Raw genomic sequence first — 19,982 nt, 5'->3', positions numbered from 1 at the left:
CTCTGCCTGTGCTTTTTATTTTTTATTCTTTGCATGATTGCTCCTAACTTCAAAACCCCATCAGATGCTTATTTTCTCCTATTTCTTAAATTATCAATACCTATATCATTCAAGAGTATAGTTGGTTGGTTCTAACTAGATATGCTCAGTATTGATATGTAACTGAAGGCTGGGTCTTCTTTATGATTTTGAACTTTCACATAGAAGAATACACACATCTGCCAAAGTTACAAAGTAGCCTATATTTCATATTACTCTCAATATTTAGGTTGGTGAAGAAATATTTGTTTTTCCTCAAGTAACTTTCTTCTGCAAGAATTTATTACCTTTAGAAATTATTGATGATTTGTTGTGATAAGTGGTCTTTTAATACCATCCTACAAATAAAATGTATATGGTTTCTTACCTTTGTGGAGGAGGGACACTGGGTGACCATGATCTAGTCCTTCCTATAACATCTACTCGGTGAGGAGACCCTGATGGTGAACAATGGTTTGATGACATTACTTGCTCCGGCACTGATAATGTTGAGCTTTGAAGATCTCGACCATTGTGTCGATAATCTAAAGGTGCAAAGATTAAGAATACAGTTATCTCCCCAATAAGTCCTTTTGCATTTTGTACTTTAGTGAAAAAACTAAATGTTAGCGAATTTGAAAGCCTCTGAATATATTAAATGTAAAGCATAATGAATAAAACATAATACCACCATAAAATAGTATTTTGCGAACACTTAAATTAAAAATGAATGACAAATATTTAGATAGCTACTATGTCCAAGGCACTGTGATAGTTAGACTAAAACCTTTATATACAGTTAGTTATCTTTACTAAAAGAGGCAAGTTTATCATAAAAACATTTTCACGTCTTCAATAAACTAGAAGAGCTTTAATTACTTTTCAACAACTATAAATATTCAAAATTATTAACTTCCCAAAAATTCCTAGAAGCCTATGATTATTTTTTCAGGAGATAAACAACATTAGAAGTATTCTGAATATCATCTGAAGTACCTACGTAAACTGCTTTTCTTATAGTGATTGACACGGTTGACATACAATAGATGCCTGAGAATAAAAACACGACAGTTTGGAGGAGGGAAACAGCCCAATGATTTGACACACTTAGAAAAAGTGTATTAGAAGTGATAGAACTCAAATGAATCTTAGAAAGCAATGGATATTTAACCAATGGAGAGAAAAATAGAAGGAATTCAAAGTTCATAGAAAAACAGCAGTCCCATGTGGGGCAGCAGTAGGGAAATAAACAGTAAAAGTAGGCTTGACCCATGTTGTGTACATCTAAAACATCATAAGGCTTCTAATGGAAAAAACCTGAACATTTCTGAGCAGGAAGTGATATTATCCCCCCCACCGTTATCTTCATCATGCTCATCATGGCCGCTATTGACTTTCACAATGTGCCGGAACTCTGCGAGGTGCTGTACAAAGTGTTCTGTTAAAACACTTGTCTCAGAAATAACTCAGAAAAAGTATTGGTTCATATGCGATTTTCCCCAACACGCTCACACTTTGCAGTACTATCTGAAGTGAGGTTCCCAAGGAATGCAGCAAGAGAAAGATCTGTGTGCACACGAACGACTGAAGCAGCGGTCTCAAGAGAAAGACATAAGCAGAACAGGGCACGGGGAGAAACTAAGTAAGAATGTGATCTCAGCTTGATTCCACTGGAGGCTCTGGAATGTGAACTGTACCAGAGTTGCTCTGACTTTGAAGCAAGGGTCCTGGACTTTAGTACTCCAATGTTAGCCAGTCATGACTGAAGACTGCCAGTGGGAAGGGGATGAGATTGTTTTCTGTCTAAGGCCAGTTCTCCGGAAAATGGGGCAGCTGTGAGCTGTGAGCAGCCAGCCTTCACTGGAGATGGTAAAGCAGCTGAACTGAAGAGGATATGGGTGGAGCACCCACAGTGCCCACTCTATCCACCAAATAACAGCAGCTGAAAGCAAAGTACATTAACACAGCTGCATGCAGAAAGCTAGAGAAATACAGAACTACATATGATGCTCGTTCATCCCATGTTCTTCCTTTTGGCTCACTTTGGTCAAAAAAACTCCCTCTTAGAAGTATTTCTTGCATGGGTTCCTCCTGGTTTTGTGAATATTTCCCTTGACACCATAACCGTGCAGACTTATCCTCTTTTCCATCTAGACATACTCCTTCCATCTAGATACCTTCGTTTTATTTTAAATCCCACATTTAATATTTTTATTGCTTAAAAGTTAACACGACTTTTAAAAATTACATGTATTTTTATTTTTAGTGTTTTGATTACAAAGCTACATGAGTTTTGAATGGTCCGATCTAACCGGTTTTCCCAGATGCCCTGTTGTTTTAGTCCACGATTTTGCAGAGCACAAGGTTTTTTTCAGGAATCTCTAAATGATGTGAAAGAACCAAATCTGCAAAGAAGATAATATTAGCTCCATTTGGGGAACCTGGGTGGCTCAGGTTAAGCATCTGCCTTCAGCTTAGGTCATGATCCCAGGGTTCAGAGATCGAGTCCTGCATCAGGCTCCCTGCTCAGCGGGGAGCCTGCTTCTCCCTCTGCCTGCTGCTCCCCCTAGTTGTGCTCTCTCTGACAAATAAATAACTAAAATCTTTAAAAAATATATTATCCTCATTTTATATTTGAGGAAACTGAAATTTACATTAAGAAATTTACTAAGAAATTTAAATTAAGTGTCAAATACAGGGTCTGGGATTAAAAGCAAATTCTATCTCACTCCCAAAGCTCTCACTGTGCTCTTAGGCTACATTTATCTTTTATGATCAAAGAAATAATTTAGGAAGATGACGCTGACAGCAGTATACTTTAATTCAAACTAAAGGTTAGAGAGATTGCAGCAAGATTAATTGTTCTTATAAAATGTAGAACAGATTGTCCAACAGAACTCTCTAAAATGATAAAAATGTTCTCTATCAGCACTGTCCTATATGGTAGCCACTAGACACACATGACTACTGAGCACTTGAAATCTGGCTAGTGTTAATGAGGAACTGAATTTTTAATGTATTTATTTTAAATCAATTTAAATATAAATAGCCACATAGAGCTAGTGGTACGACTTTGGAGTATGACAACTGGTAGTGGAAACAGACTACATAGAAAAAATCAATACAATCATCCATTCAATAAGTATTTATGACTGTATGGGCATGTTATTCCAGGAGCCAGAGTGAGCAAAACAAAACAAACCCAGTTGGAGTGGTAGAAACAATAAAAATCCTAATAAATAATTATATGATATGTTTGAAGGTGATTAACTGCTAAGAGGAAAACAAAACGGAGTCAAGGGAGATCAGAATGTCAGAATAGGGAAGCATTTTGCAATTTTATATAAGGTGGTTGGGCACAGAGAGGATTCACTGAGAAGCTGACATTTCAGAAAGACTTGAAGGAAGTGAGATGCTTTGCCAAGAGGATACAGAGAGAGGAGGGTTGCAAGACAAGTGCAAAAACCCCAAGATAAGAGTCAGTTGAACATGTTCACAACAGCAGGGAGAAGAGGGTGCTAGCAGTGGAGCAATGGAAGAGATCAGAGACACTTGGAGGAAGGAGGAAAATCACGTGGGGCCTTATGTTGCTTTGTAAAGATGTTTGGCATTTGATCTGAGTGATTTTTTACCCATTAGAGGATTTTGAGCAGAAACTGGCTATGACCTATCTTCTTTAAACAGGATCACTTCAGTTGCCATGCTGAGAATAGACTAAAAGAAGAAAGGCAATAATTCAGGCAAGAGACGAACCAGGACAACAGCAATGGAAACATGGAAAGTAGTCAGATTCTGGATATATTCTGAAGGTAGAGCCATCGGGACGATATTGTATAAGATTTGATGTTGGACATACAAGGAAGAGAAGGACAAGAACAAATCTAAAATTTTAATTCAAGTAAAAGAATGGAGTTGCCATCAAATAACTTGGTTTGGTGGGAAAGATCAGTTTTAGACATGTCAAGTTGAAGATATCTACTACATTTCCAAGCACAGATGTCAAATGGGCAGCAGAAAATAAAAATTTGAAATACAAATGAGTGCTTTTGACTGGACATGTGGGAAGTTTAGCATACAGATACTATTTGAAGGCATGGGACTTTAAAGAGATGTGATCACTAGAGTAGTGAATGTAGGAAAAGTCCAACAATGGAGTCTGGGGATATTCTGAAATGAACCAACAACAATCTGTGATCAGATACAAGACCAAAAAAGGGAAGAAATAAATGACTCTTAACATTTGATTAGCCCACCAGGAAGTTAAAAGTATATTACAAAGGGGCTCCCAGGTGGCTCAGCCGGTTAAGCTTAAGCGTTTGCCTTGGGCTCAGGTCATGATCCCAGCGTCCTGGGATTGAACCGCCCCACCCCACATCCCTCTCACTCCCCCCATCACATTGGGCTCCCTGCTCAGTGGGGACCCTGCTTTTCCCTCTCCCTCTGCCCCTCTGTCAAATTAATAAATAAAATCTTGTTCTCTCTCTCTCTCTCTCTCTCTCTGTCAAATGAATAAATAAAATCTTTGGGAAAAAATGTATACTACAAAGAGAGAAGTTTAGAAGGTTAACCAGTTTGGAGAGGAGGAGTATAACAGTATTTTCAGCCTCATGGGCAAAAAGCTAAACATGCGGAAAAGAATTTTGGAAAAAGCATTAGGACTGTCAATAAAGTTTTGAGAGACATTCATAAAAAGAACATCATTGAAATCCAAGGTAAGGGAATATATATAGAGAAAAGAGTTATGACTATGGAGTTTAAAGGAGACTATTGAGAAAAGGAGGAAGAGTTACCACAAGAAGAAAATTCAAATAATGCAGTCCCATGAAAACTAAAAAGAAATACAGAGTTTTAAGAAAATATTCATTATTAATAATATGAAGAGCTACTCAGAAGTAATAAAAAATGAGTATCAGGGTTAGGTAATTAACTTAGGAAATCAGAATATTACATGTGACATTTAAGAGCTAATTATTAAAACATCACTCTACCTTCCCAGTGGAAAATAATTTATTTACATGTACTTGTATATTATTTCAGGTCAGATTAGAAAATAACACTAACATTCTAAGTGGCTATAAACTCATATTTTATATATATATTCCATTTATTTGCATTGTGGGGTGAGTCAACTGGTTCAGAGAATAGCTGGTTTACAATCATTCTCTCTTCCCTACTCAGCATACCATTGGGGCACAAAATCCAGGCCAGCAGTTGCTTCCCTGAGAACCCTAAATTTCAATATCAATCAAAGTTTCTATTTACTTTGAAGAATAATATTAGCAATGCAAATATAAAAAATTACCTCTGACTTGAATTAGTCAGAGTAAACAAAGTAAGTAAGCACATGGGAAATATTACCCCTGGCATAGTTAATTTTCAGGACATCTGCCTTGCAAACTTGGAAAAATTAAAGAAAGCAGCTGAAACTGTTCATTATTGAGAAAAGGCTGATAGTTCAGGTTAAAAGGGTTTTCAATGGTTGTAACAGATACTCTGCATTCGACAGATATGTATAACATGCAGTTGGAAACGAATCTCTGCATATGGGGAACGAAGTACTAACAGATTTGCTGGTGTCTAGAGTTACACTAGTTGTTTAAAATGCTAGTTCACATGGGGGATAAGAAGGATTATTTGCTTCATCTGACAGCCAAATTACTTGATAAACGATTGATTGAAGCATTTAGTCTCTATTGAAACTACTGTTAATGACGGAGCTTAAAACAAAAAGGACATTAAAAAAAGAAAACACAGAAAAGTATTTTTTAACAGAATTAACGTTTAAATCTTAGTTATCATGATACTTAGGTAAATGTAATTTACTAAAGGTATGAGCCTATGAAAAGATAACATTTCAAAACCACAATACCATAATCCTGATTTTCATGTTGATAAAAAGAATATGGAAAAGAAAAAAAGAATCTGGTGATGCTTCAACTTTCTAATAGTAACAGATTTCGAGGATTTGAAATCATCTTCATATTTTTTAAGTCATCAAATAAATTTCCAACCATAAATCAGGCACGATTTTCAACTACAATACCATAATTTGAAAATAAAGCTGTGCCTGATACATAATCAACATGACAACAATGAAAAAAATTTCACAAAGCGCAAATATTTGACATATTTGAGTATGTTGGTGACGTCAAAAAGATTTTATTTTTTTCACACTGTTATGCAGTATAAAGAAGTTTCAATTACACAATAACTTTTCAAATTTATGGTAAAATCCTTATGATTTAGCAGTTTAAAAATAGAAAACTTAGAAGTATTCACTTTCAGTAAAAGAATATTCAGTTTAACAATTGATACAAGAGTTCCAGCAACTGGAATTATTCAATGGTTAAATTGCCATAAGGTGGTTTTTTTGGGGTGAGAGGGGATAAACAGGCAAGTTATTTCTTTCTCATTTTATATATTATTTAATCTGTTTATTGGTAGATAATGATGAATAACCTTCCTTCTTATTACTATAAAATAATTCTGAAATTCTTACCTGATACTATACCAATTCCATCATCACAGTCATAGTCAGAGACTTCACTATCACTTATTCTTTTTGACCCTATGAAGCAAACAATAGAAATAATTAAAATTGCTGAATATTAAGGGGGAGAAAAAAAAAAACTCCTCACCAACCTAAAAAAAAAAGTGAAAGAATTTTGAATGAAATACTTGAGAATAAAAAATAGAGAGAGAAGGAAAGTCATTATGAGCTCACACTTATTTTTACTCATATTTCATAATGTGAAGATATTATTCTTAAATTTTATGCTTAAAATGTATAAAATAAATTTCCCAAATGCCTAAAGCTTGAAATAATATTAAATACCAAATAATATATGTATGCGATTTAATGTTGATTGATAAAATCTATTGAACAAAAAGCTAAGTTAAAAATAGCTAAGTTAAGTCAGTTTCAGATGCTTTTAGACAAAGGCACTTAAGTCTATATAAATTTCAAAGCAAAACAATGTTATTTCAAGAGCATTCATGTGCCTTTTTCTAACACGCATGACTAATAAATTAAATATACCCAATTCTTCATTTTTCACACTCATAGAGAAGTATAATTTAAGACATCTTAATCTTCTTTCAGTATTAGTTTAGCTGTTCCTCCATTGCTTTGAAAAGAAAATGAGAAATAAATCATCTACAAACTTATTAATACATCTAAATTGTGTATTAATTACACACAATTGTTTTATTTTCTAAGAAATAGCCTCAAACAGAGCAGTAATAATTAACATAATTAAGACCTCTATTACAAAATTTTAAAATGTTAATCATGTTATGGCAAAAATAGCACTGAACTGATGGCTAAAGCCGATTGTCTTCACATTTGATTATGAAGTATATCACATATGCATATAAACATGTGATTTTTTTAATGTATCTTTTCTCCTACATGTGTCTCAAAAATAGGCACATCTTACACAATAGAATCCCTTATTACAGTATTTTTTCCTTCCTTACAATCAGAAAATACTTAATGATAAATGAAAACAGCATTGCTACTTCAAGAAATGACTGTTTTTGTCAGTCTACTTACACCACACATTATTCATTAAATAGACCAAATTCAGTTATCAGAAAACAAATGCTTTCCTGTAACGTATATAAAACACTGAAAGCTCATTTTTTATAAGGTACCTAAAGTAGCAATGATTAGACATTCTAGGATTGCCCTCCAATATTTCCAACTTCCTCTTAGAAATATTCTATACATTTCAATCTTTTTTTGTTTGTTTTAACCCCTGCCCTCTTGGGAAAGGAGAGTCTGTTGCCGGAACTGTTTTCCCCCTTTTAATGGTTACATAAAAGACATTGATCTGTTTTGATCATGTGGTCCCACTGAATGGGCTCACTGCTATATTCCTTCCAAAGCCTTCTATCATAAAACTTTAAACCCAATCAAATCATAGGCTCTTACAGCCCCAACTGATATGGAAACTACAATTACCACGCAATATCCCAAAAGACTGAGCATAAAAGGATTTACGGAATTAGTGTATACTTTCTAAATGGATTTGGGGAAAAAAAGGATACCACAGATGAAGTTACTGAAGAGAGACATGATAAGAATTGCTACTCATCTTGTAACAAGACTTCACCTTGTAAACGTGAATGCTCAAGGACAGCATAACGATAGTTTAATGTGCCATACATACTACAGCATAAAGATTACATGCTTTTAGTGTTGGTCAAGAATCAGATCTGCCTCTGGTGGAAGATAAGAATGACACCAGCAAAAAATGAAGTTCATTTTATCAGCCTTTGTGAGGGGATTTATTTTTTTTTTAAATTGACATAGTAATACTGGTGCTGAAAAAAACAGCCTGTATTTGTCAAGTCTTCCAGTCTTTGAAATTAGTCAGAAGATGAATTATTAAATAATATATTAATAATTCTTACAAATGTTTCATGGATATAACGGGAATATAAATTCATTAACTATTAAATGCAGAGTTCTTTTTTTGAGCATGAGATTAAACTTGTTAATTTGTTTCTTTCCTAAATTTTTGTTTGCTTGATCTATCAGTGATTGAGAGAAAATTACAATGGAATTTTCTTCAACAGTGGTTAATTTGTTAATTTTTCTTTCTAGTTTATTTATATTAGAGTTTTTCATTTATACATGCAATTTTAAAATCATTTCAACAGATGTAGAAGAATCATTTGAAAACGCTTACCCCATTCATGAAACCTATAGCTCACATCAGACTTACTTATGAAATACAGAATGTAGTCCCCCTAAAACAAAGAATAAACTAAGAATGCCCACTCCAACCCTTTCTGCTCAACACTGCACTTGCATTACAGTAAAACACAGCAAGGAAAATAAATGAATGGCACACGGATGGGAAAGCAAGTGGTAACATGATCATGTAAATTAAAACTCCTACGGAAGCTATAAAAAACTTACTAAGACTAATAATTTAGCAAGATTGCAGAATACATACATAATCAACATACAAAAATGAACTGTATTTTTTAGAGAATAGCAATGAACAACTAGAAATAAATTTCAAAGCCACTATCACTTACCAAAGCACATGGAAAATCTAAGAATACATGTAACGAAACATGTGCAAAACATGTACACCTCCAAGCCACAAAACACTGCTGCATTAGTTTCCTAGGCCTGCTGCAACAAAGTACCAAACACTGGGGGGCTTCAAACAACAGAAATTTATTGTCTCACAGTTCTGGAGGGTAGAAGTCCAAAATCGGGTGTCAGCCGTGCTATATGCCCTCTCTGATGGCTCCAGGAAAGAATCCTCCCTTGTCTCTTCTAGCTTCTGGGGTTTGCTAGCAATCCTTGGCGTTCTTTCACTTGTAAATACAGCCCTCCAGTCACATGGCTATCCTCTCCCTGAATGTCTTCACGTTGTCTTCCCTCTGTTCACATCTATCTGTATCCAAATTTCCGCTTTATATAAGGACATCAGTCATATTGGATTAAGTCTATCCTAGTGACCTCAAAAGTAAAAACTTCATTACTTCTGTATTAACTCTATTTACAGATAAGTTCACATCCTTAGGTACTGGGGGTAGGACATAAGCTTTTGGTGGGACACAATTAAACTCATAACAACTGCTAACAATTTAAAGAAAAGTTAAATAAATGGAGAGACTTTTCCACAAGGTTGGAAGTCAGAAGTTATTAAAATAACATTGTCAGGATGCTGAGAGAGAGTGAATAAAAGGAATTCTAGAATTTTATATATAGCTAAACTTTTCATCAGGAATAAAGAAATAAAGACATATTCAGAAAAACACAGCCTGTTTCCAGATCTTCATTGAAAGCACTACTAAAATATGTGTACTCTAAAAATAGAGAAATTCATCCCAGGAAAAAAAAAAGGGGAGGATAAAATGAAAAAAAGGTGGGAAGCAAAGAAAGTGGTAAAAATTCAGGTATATCTAAACAAACTCTGAATGAACAAAATGACATAATAAATTACTAATTGGGAGGCAGAGTAAAATTCTGGCAATAATATGTTAAATAGCAGGGGTGATGGTACAAATCAGATTTTACAATATTTATGCAGTTTGGAAAAAATAGTAGAGATGTTAATTAATGTTACTTTGTTAAGTGTGCAAGGTTGTGATTTCAATAATAAATACTAAAAGAATGGAGATAAAAGTAAAAAAATCAGAAGATACACAATAATGGTACTATTTATGTTAGAAAAAAGGAGGAAAAACCCATACATATTTTTTTATGTAAACATAGACTATCTGAGCAAACATACCGAAACTGGTAACAGCATTTCACTCAAGTAAGGAGAACTAGATGTTTGAGAAATAGCTGGGGGAGATTTTTTTTTTTTTTACTTTTAAATTTATACCATATGCATGTATTAAAAACTTACAGCAACATTTTACATGAGTTTCATTTATAGATGAAGAGAATGTACATTCTCTATTTGTTGGGAGAATGTTCTATTTATTCAAGTTCATCAGTTCTGTAGGTCACATTTGTGAGAGACTGTTATGATAATTGTGGTTTTTCAATTCTTTCCAATTCTTTCTGGTTTTTAGGTATGATATAACCAAGTCTGGGATTTTAGATGCTCCTCTGGCTCCTGCTAGACCTCTTTCTTCAGATTTCCCCAGTCCTGTGCCAAGCACATCTGCAGATCCATGACAAAGGACCTACAGACCTTCTTCTGCAGGTCACCCTTAAAATTACAGCAGGAGGGGAAGGTTTACATGCATTTTCCTTCCCAACCCTTCCTTATGACCTACAACGACTTCAAGACCCCTAATGAACAGAAGAGGCAAAAGCCCTTCAAATGTTTTCACTAGGTCCTCTCTGTTGCTTCTGGCACATGACTTTTTTTCAGATTCTTCGATCATTCCCTTACAAACCTTCTGACAAAGAACTCCCAGCTTCTTCTGCAATTTTGTAGCTTAAACTTTATAAAAAATATTTTATTTCGTATCTCTAACAGCTCTTCAGCTTCCTGACTGAAACTTAACTTTATCTGTCCTTAGTCCACCTAAAGTTTATGTACATGTTGCAGGACAGGGATCTAATTTCATCTATGTTCTTTCTTTATGGATAGTATTTTTCCAGCTCAATTTATTAAATCATTTACTTCTCCTCTCTGGGTCTGACGTGTTACCTCAGATCCTTATTAAAGACCGTTTCATGTAGTAGAGTCAGCTTCTGGGCTCTCAATCGTATTCCACTGACTGATCTTTTCTCATGCCAGACGCACACCGTGTGAACTACAGTAAATGTTGATATCTGAGAAAGTTTCTCCTCCCTGCTCTCAAAGGAATCCTTCCAGCTATTTTTGGCCCTTTAGTCCTCTACATACTTAGAATCTACTCATCAGTGTCCTTGAAGATATCTGATAGGATTAGAACTCAATTAAATATGTATGTCAAATAGGGGAAATTAACAATAATGTCTTCCTATCAGTGGTTATGGCATATATCCATTTATTTGGGTATTCCTTAATGTTTCTTAATAAACATTAATTTTTTTCCTGTAGTTCTTCTATATAACTTTTGTTAGATTTATTCCTAGGTATCTGATATTCTGTTATTATTTAAAGAATGTCTGTTTGTACTGGTGTACAGAAATGCAACTGACCTTTATATATTATTCTTATATCCAGACATCTTGGTAAACCATAATTTGTCAGTATATTATTTTCAGAGTTTAAGGAAAATAATTATATCATCTATAAATAATGATAGTTTATTTCTCCTTTGAATCCTTATTATTTCTAAAGATTTTATTTATTTATTTGACAGAGATAGAGACAGCCAGCGAGAGAGGGAACACAAGCAGGGGGAGTGGGAGAGGAAGAAGCAGGCTCCTAGCAGAGGAGCCTGATGTGGGGCTCGATCCCATAACGCTGGGATCACGCCCTGAGCCGAAGGCAGACGCTTAACCGCTGTGCCACCCAGGCGTCCCTGAATCCTTATTATTTCTAAATTCTTCTTTTCTTATTGCACTAGACTCTCCATTATAATCACACTCCTGCTCATGCTTTTTTTAATGAATAATTCTATCATTGGCCATTTGAGATTATATTTCCTGTAAGTTTTTAGTAGACATTCTATCAGACTGAGGAAGTTTCTAATTCATAATTTGCTAACAGATATCATTATGAATTTCTGTTGAATTCTATAAAGTTTTTAATTCATTATGAAGAAATGAACATATTTTTTCTCCTTTGATCTGTAAATGTCTACAATGACATTTATAGAGTTTTGTAAAACTATTGGATTTGATTTGCCGTATACAGTAGCTTTTTTGGTCATTTATATTTAAGAGTGAAATGGGACTATAAATTCCCTTTTTTGGAATGGATTTGTAGATTTTTGATATAAAAGTTATGTTTTCCTTGTAAATGAGCTTGGAAATATTCCTACTTTATTTATATTATGCAAGAGTTTTATTAAGTTGAAATAATATGTTAATATTAAATATGAACTACTTGAATGTCTGAGTCTAGTGTTTTCTCTAAATCAAAGATTTATTTCAACTTTTAACATATTAATATTTGTAGTTACAGGAATTCAGTTAGTTATTTTTTTCTGTTAGTTTGTATTTCTTTTTTTTTTTCCAAAGATTTTATTTATTTATTTGACAGAGAGCCAGCCAGTGAAAGAGGTAACACAAGCAGGGGAAGTGGGAGAGATTTTTAGCAATTCTGGATACTAAATATTTTCAATTACGTCCTAGAGTCAGTTTGTCAGTTTACACAAAAATGCCTGTTGAGATTTTTTAATTGAATTGAGTCTGTAGATCAAGTTGGGGAAAATTAACATAATATAATATTGGTTCTTTTGACCCAGGAACAGAGTATTTTTCTTCATTAATTTAAGTCTTTTAAAATTTGATTTTACAGTATTTTATAATTTTTAGTTTAGAGATCTTTTACACATTTGTGAAATTTACCCATAAATATTTCATATTTTTGACACATTTAAATGGCATTGTATTACTAAATTTCAATTTTCAATTGTTCATTGAAGGTACATATAAATACAAATGTATCCAACAAGCTCATAAACTCACTTTTTAATTATAATAGCTTTTGTGTAGATTTCACCTCACTTTCTATATAGATGAAGATGTAGTATTCAACATCATTTTTCTTCTTCCTTTTCAATTTGGGAGCATTTTATTTCTTTTTCTTTCCTTATTTACCAGCTAGAACCTACAGTACAATTCTGAATAGAAGTAGGGAGAACGGACAACATTTTCTTGTTCTGATCTTACAAAGAAAGGTTTCAGTCTTTTATCACTAAGTATGATTCAGCTGTAGGTTTCGATAAATGTGCTTTACCTATTTTTTAAGAAAGTTCCTTTCCATTCTACTTTGCTTAGAGTTTCTTTTCTTTTTCTTTCTTTCTTTTCTTTCCTTTTTTTTTTAACAGAAATGGATGTTTGATTTTGTAATTCAGAAAAAGATTTTCTGAATCTCTTGAGATAATGATTTTGAATTTTTTTAAATATGATGAATAACATTAATTTTCATATGGTAAATAAACACTGAATTCTGGGATGAACACTACTTGGTCATGCTACCTTATCCATTTTATGTATTGTGGTATTCAATTTGCTAAATTTTTCTTTTGCTAAATCTTTCAAAATTTAATTTGCTAAACTTGCCATAATTTCTATAAGGTCTGTAGATTTCTTTCTTTTAGTATTTTGGTCAGGTATTGGTATCATGGTAATGTTTCTCTCATAAAACAAGTTGGGAAGTTTTCCCAAATATACATTTTTCTGGAAGAGTTTGTGTAGAACGGTATTATATTGTCCTTAAATGTCTGGTACGCCTCATTGGTAAAGCCATCTGGCCCTTGAATTTTCTTTGTGGCAAAGTTTTTAACCACATATTAAACTTCTTTAATTAGATACAGGGCTATTCAAGTTATTTCTTTTTGAGTGAGCATCGAGTTTATGCCTTTCAAATAAATTTTCTATTTTTCCAAGTTGTCAAGTGTATCGACATAATGTTATTCATAACTTTTCCTTACGATCCCTTTAGTGTTTGTAGAATCTGTAGCAACATCACCTCTTCTCTCATATTGGTAATTTCTGTTTTCTTTTTTTTTTTTGCTGATCATTCTGCCTAAAAGTTGACTAATTTTATTGATTTCATAGAGTCAAACTTTGGTTTCATTAATTTTTTTACTGCTTTTTGGTTTTTATTTCACTGCTTTCTGTTCTGACTTTCACTATTCCCTTTCTTCTATTTAACTTGAGTTTAATTTGCACTCTCTCTCTCTTTTTATGTTTTGTGATATAAATATCTTTTGTAATATAAATATCTGGTGCTATAAATATCTTTTGTAATATAAATATCTGGTGCTCTAAATTTCCATCTGTCTTCTGCTGTAGTTGTACCCCATGAATTTTGATATGTTGTGTTTTCCTTTCATTCATTTCAAAATACATTTTATTTTCCCTTTGAGTTCTCCTTTGACTCACAGTTATTTAGAAGAGTGCTATTTAGTTTCTAAATATTTGGAGATTATCAGGAGATATTTCTATTATTGATTTCTAATTTAATTCTATAATGGTCAGATAACATACTTTGTATGACTTGAATACTTTTAAATTTATTGAGACTTTTTTTTGGCCAGAATATTATCTATCTTAATAAGTGCTCTGAATGCACTTAAAAAGAAGGTGTATTCTGATGCTGTTATGTTGAATGTTCTATAAACATTAATTTAGTTGAAATTATTGATCCCCTCCAGTATTACTGCTTTTCTGTCTACTTATTTTATAAATTACTAAGAAAAGAGCATTAAAATCTGACTATAATTGAGGTTTTATCTATTTCTTCTGTAGTTTCCTCACTGTATTTTTAAAATTGAGGTATAATTTATATAATATAATGGTTTTAAGTATACTAACCAGTAATTTTTAGTAAATTTTAAGAGTTGCGTAATCCTCACCACAATCTAAATTTAGAGCATTTCCATCATCCCCCCAAAATTCCTCATACTCATTTTCACTCATTCCCCATTCCTATCCCCAGCCAGACAACTACTAATCTAATCTCTGCTCTATAGATTTGCTTTTTCTGTTATATAAATGGAATCATACAACACGTGGCCTTTTGTATCTGGCACCTTTTATTTAGCATAATATTTTTTTTATGTTGAGCCATGTGGTGGTATTCATTAATACTTTGTTATGTATAGCAATCCACTGTACGGATACCACATTTTATTTATCCATTCATCAACTGATGGATATTTGAACTATTTCCACTTTTTGGCCATTATGAATAATGCTGGTGTAAACATCAGGTACAAGACTTTGAGTGGGCATTCATTTTCATTTCACTTGGGTGTACATCTAGGAGTGAGCTGCTGTGTCATATGGTAAATTTATTTTAACTTTTTAACAAACCACCAGACTGTTTTCCAAAGGGCTACACTAATTCACATTTTCATCAGCAAATGTATAAGGATTCCATTTTCTCAAAATCCTTGCCAAAAATTGTTATCGTCTTTTTTTGTTGCACTCGTTTTAGTAAATGTAAAGTGATATCTCATTGTTAAAATTTGCATTTCACTAATAACTAATGATACTGGGAATATTTTCATGTGCTTATTTGCTATCCATATATCTTCACTGAAATGATATTCAAATATTTTGCCTTTTGATTGTATCATTTGTCTTCTCATTATTGACTTTCAAGATTTCTTGATGAATTCTGAATGCAAGTCCTTTTCCAAATATGTGCTTTGCAAATATTTTGTCCAAGACTGTGGCTTGTCTTTTACTTTCTTAATGCTGTCTTTGAATCACAAACATTTTAAATTTTTATGAAGTCCAATTTATCACTTCATTCTTTGATAATGCTTTTGCTTTTGTCTTGAAGAAACCTCTGCCTAACCCAAGGTAATGACGATTTTCTCCTATATTTTCCTCTAACAGTTTTATAGTTTTAGCTCTTACAGTTAAGTTTACAATCAATTTTAAGTTAGGTTTTGTGGATGGTGTGAGACAGAGTCTAAGTTAATCTTTCTACATGTGGATATTCAATTGTTCAAGTATTAATGGCTAAGAAACAATTTTCCCCAACTGAATTGCCATGGCACCCGTGTTGTAAATCAACTGACCATAAATATAAGGGTTTATTTTTGAATTCTGACTTAGATTCCATTATGCCAGTACCCCCATGTTGTGATTACCGTGGTGTTGTAGTAAGTTTGAAATCAGGAATTGCTAAGTCTTCCAAATTTGTTCCTTTTTGGCTGTTCTGAATCTTGGGCATTTCCATACAAATGTTAAGATCAGTTTATTAATTATAGCAAAAAGTAATGCTTAGATTTTGTTAGTGATTGTACTGAATCTGTAGACAAATCTGGGGGAGAACTGCCATCCTAATAATACTGAGTCTTCCAATCTATTAATTTGGAATATCTCTTCATTTACTTAGATGTTCCTTTAATTTTCTTCAGCAAGATTTTCTGATTTATTTAGTATTCAAGTTTGTACTTATTTTATGAAATTTATTCATAGGTATTTTAAAATTTTTGATACTGTGGGAATGAAAATATTTCTTAATTACCTTTTTCGAAATGTTAGTGTCTAGTATATAGGATATAATTGATTTTGTATATTGTTCATGTACCTTGAGACTTTTTTGACATTATTTATTAGTTCTAGTAGTTTTCTGATGAATCTTTAGAATTTTCTACATGTAGAAGAATGATGTCTCTGAATAAAGATAGTTTTACTTCTTTCTTTCCATTTTGAATGACTTTTATTTATTTTCCTTGCCTGACTGCCCTAACTAGAATCTCCAGGGCACCATTGAATAAAAATAGTAAGAGCAAGTATACTTGCCTAGTCCCCAGTTAAGGAGAAAGCATTCAGTTTTCTATAATTAAAAATGATGTCAGCAGTAGGTTTTTTAAAGTCTTCTTTATCAGGGTGAGGAAGTTCCCTTCTATTTCTACTTTGTTGATAGTTTTTGTTGTGAAGGAGTGCTGCTATTGTCATAGCCTTTTCTCCATCTCATCACATGATCATGTGATTTTATCTTTTTATCTATTACTACGTTGAATTATACTTAATTGATTTTAGTTAGTAAACAAACACTGCATTAGGGGTAAATCCCTATTAGTTACAGTGAATAAACATTTTTAATTCAACTTACTAATATTTTGTTCAGGATTTCCATGTTTACATTCATGAGATATTGGTCTGCAGTTTTGTTGTTATAATGTTTCTCTGCCTTTGGTATTGGAATAATATTGGTCTCATAGAATGAATTGGAGAGCATTTCCTTCTCCTTTTTTTCCCTCAAAGAATGTAAGAAACACTGGTATTTCTTTTTACATATTTGATAGAATTCATCAGTGAAGCCACTAGAAGGTCTAACCTTTTCTTTTTACTAACTCAACTTCTTTTGTCATTATAGTTTTATTCAGATTTCTTATATTTTCGGATAAGTTTCTATAATTTGTGGCTTTCTAGAAATTTGTCCACTTCTTCTATGTTGTTTAATTTCATGGCATACAGGTGTTCATTGTATTCACAAAGGATTCCCCAAAGTATTCCCAAAGTAATCCTTTTAACTTGTTAAATTTGTAGTGATTTCCAATGCATTACTGGTTTTCGTAATCTGTGTCTTTTCTCTTGATCAGTCTAGTTTGTTAATTTTGTTGAGCTTTTCAAAGCACCAGAGTTGGATCTTGTTTTTTTCTTTTTTTAAAAATCCAGTCTAACAATCTCTCTTTAAATTTTTCCCCATGTAATTTGAAGCTTTATTATTACATGCTTAAATGTTTAGGAATGATATGTTCTCTTGATCAATTTACCATTTTATTACTACAAAACTACCTCCTCTATCCTTGGTAAAACTCATTGCTCTAAAGTCTTATTTGTCTAATATTAATATAGGTACGTCATATTTCTTTAAATTAGTGTTAGTGGGGTATATCTTTTCCATCCTTTGAAATTAAAACTCTTTGTGTTTTTATATTTAAAGTAGGTTTCTCACTGGCAATATATAGCTGGCTTTGCCTTTTTAAAAAATCCAATTTGACAATCTCTGTCTTTTAATTGCAGTATTTTGACTATTCACATTTAATATGATTGATTTGGTTATTTTACATCTATCAACTTGCTGTTTATTTTCTATTTGTCCCATCTGTTCTTTGCTCCATTTTCCCCACTTTCTGTATTCTTTCGGGTGAAATGGATACTTTCATGGTTCCATTTTATCTTTTCTGTTGGCTTATTAGTTAGGTACAACCCTTTGTTTTGTGGGTTTGGGGCTCAGAGCATATATATTTAACTTATTACAATCTATTTTCAAGTGATAACATACTTCTTTTCTAATAAGTACACTATAAAAATGTTATAATCATACACTTCTATTTTCCTCTCCTAACTTTCACATATGCTGCACACCTTATATTACATTGCTATTTGTTTTAGCAGACAATTATATTTAGGTATTTTTTATAATAATTTTTATTATGTTATGTTAAAAAGGTATTTAAAGAGTAAGAATAAACCTTATATATTTACCCCTCTAGTTATCATTTCTTGTGTTCCCTATTTCTTTATATACATCTATATTCTATGTCTCCACCTAGTATCATCATTCTTCTGCTTGAGGGACTTCCTTTAATATTTGTTGTAGTGCATATCTTCTGGTGATGAGTTCTTTCAACAGTTGTATGTTTGAAAAAAATCATTATTTCATCTTCATTTTTAAAAGAAATAGGAATGGGTAGGGAGGTCTAGATTGATATCTTTTTCTCTGAGTACTTGCACTGTTTCCAATGAAAAATCTGCAGTCATCTTTATTTTATTTCACAGTTATGTAGTGAGTCTGTTTTCTCCAGATGCTTTATGATTTTTTATTATTGATTTTAAAAAATTTAATTATGAGGTACCTATATTCTTATTCATGTTTCTGTTTTTAGAGTTCATTGAGCTTCCTGGACATATGAGTTTATAGTTTTCATCAAATTTGGACAATTTTCAGCCATTATTTCTTCAAATATTTGCCTCTTCTCTCCTGCACGACTTAAATTACTTGTGTATTAGGCAGCTTCAGGTTGCCCATTGCTCACAGATACTTTGTTATTTTTTTAAATTCTCTTTTTTATTTGTGCTTCATTTTGGATAGTCTTTATTGCTGTATTTCCAAGTTCACTAACTTTTTCTCTGCAATGTTTATTGTTGTTAATCGCATTCAGTGTATTTTTATTTTAGACACTGTAGTTTTCATTTACAGATGTTTCATTTGGATCCATTTATATCTTTCATGTCTTTACTTAACATTTTGAACATATGGAGTATATTTCTGTAACCATTTAATATCCTTGTCTACTAATTATAACATCTGTACCAGTTCTTGTTTAGTTTTGATTGATTTAAATCCTTTGTATGGGTCTTTTTTTTTTCTCTTTTGCATGGCTGGTAATTTTTTATTAGAGGCCAGCTATTGTGAATTTGCCATTGTTATGTGTTAGATACTTCGGTATTTCTATAACTATTCTTGAGTTTTTGCTACATGCAGTTGTGTTACTTAGAAACATTTTGATCCTTTCATTTCTTGCTTTTAAGATTTTTTAAGGTGATACAGTGTCAGTCTAGGGCCAAATATTGTTCACTACTAAGGCCAGAGACTTCTGTGCACTCAACCCAATGTCCTTTGAAATCTGATGTTATCCAGTCTCATGGGGGGGAAAAGGAAACAAATAGACACTATCCTCAGGCATTATTACTTCTATTGTTTTTGGGTGGTCCTTTCTCGAGGTTGGGTAGATTCCTCCATTCATGCACAGATCAATACTCAGCTGAACACTTGAGAGGGACCCTCTGAAGTTCTTTGGAGTTCTCTCTCTGGATAGTTCTCTCCTCTTCAGTAGTCTTTTCTGTGAACTCTAGATACTGTTATTCCCCAAACTCTCAGTTCCATCACCTTAGCTCAGGGAGT

At 32.8% G+C, this 19,982-nt stretch overlaps 1 protein-coding gene across 33 annotated transcripts in view; it reads right to left on the bottom strand.

Annotated features, from left to right (window-relative positions):
• The window catches only part of RIMS2 (regulating synaptic membrane exocytosis 2), a 561,128-nt gene that overhangs the window by 220,492 nt on the left and 320,654 nt on the right, over positions 1-19,982 (bottom strand). For all 33 annotated transcript variants that reach the window (XM_040625672.1, XM_040625662.1, XM_040625669.1 and 30 more), the window contains 2 exons: positions 6,518-6,586; positions 407-563 (listed from right to left, as the gene is read on the bottom strand). In XM_040625672.1, the coding sequence (XP_040481606.1) occupies positions 407-563; positions 6,518-6,586 (226 nt within the window). The remainder of the gene's footprint in view (positions 1-406; positions 564-6,517; positions 6,587-19,982) is intronic.

The sequence above is a fragment of the Ursus maritimus genome, unplaced genomic scaffold, assembly GCF_017311325.1.
Source record: "Ursus maritimus isolate PB19 unplaced genomic scaffold, ASM1731132v1 scaffold_9, whole genome shotgun sequence".
NCBI lineage: Eukaryota > Metazoa > Chordata > Mammalia > Carnivora > Ursidae > Ursus > Ursus maritimus.
This window is presented reverse-complemented; position numbering and strand designations above follow the sequence as displayed.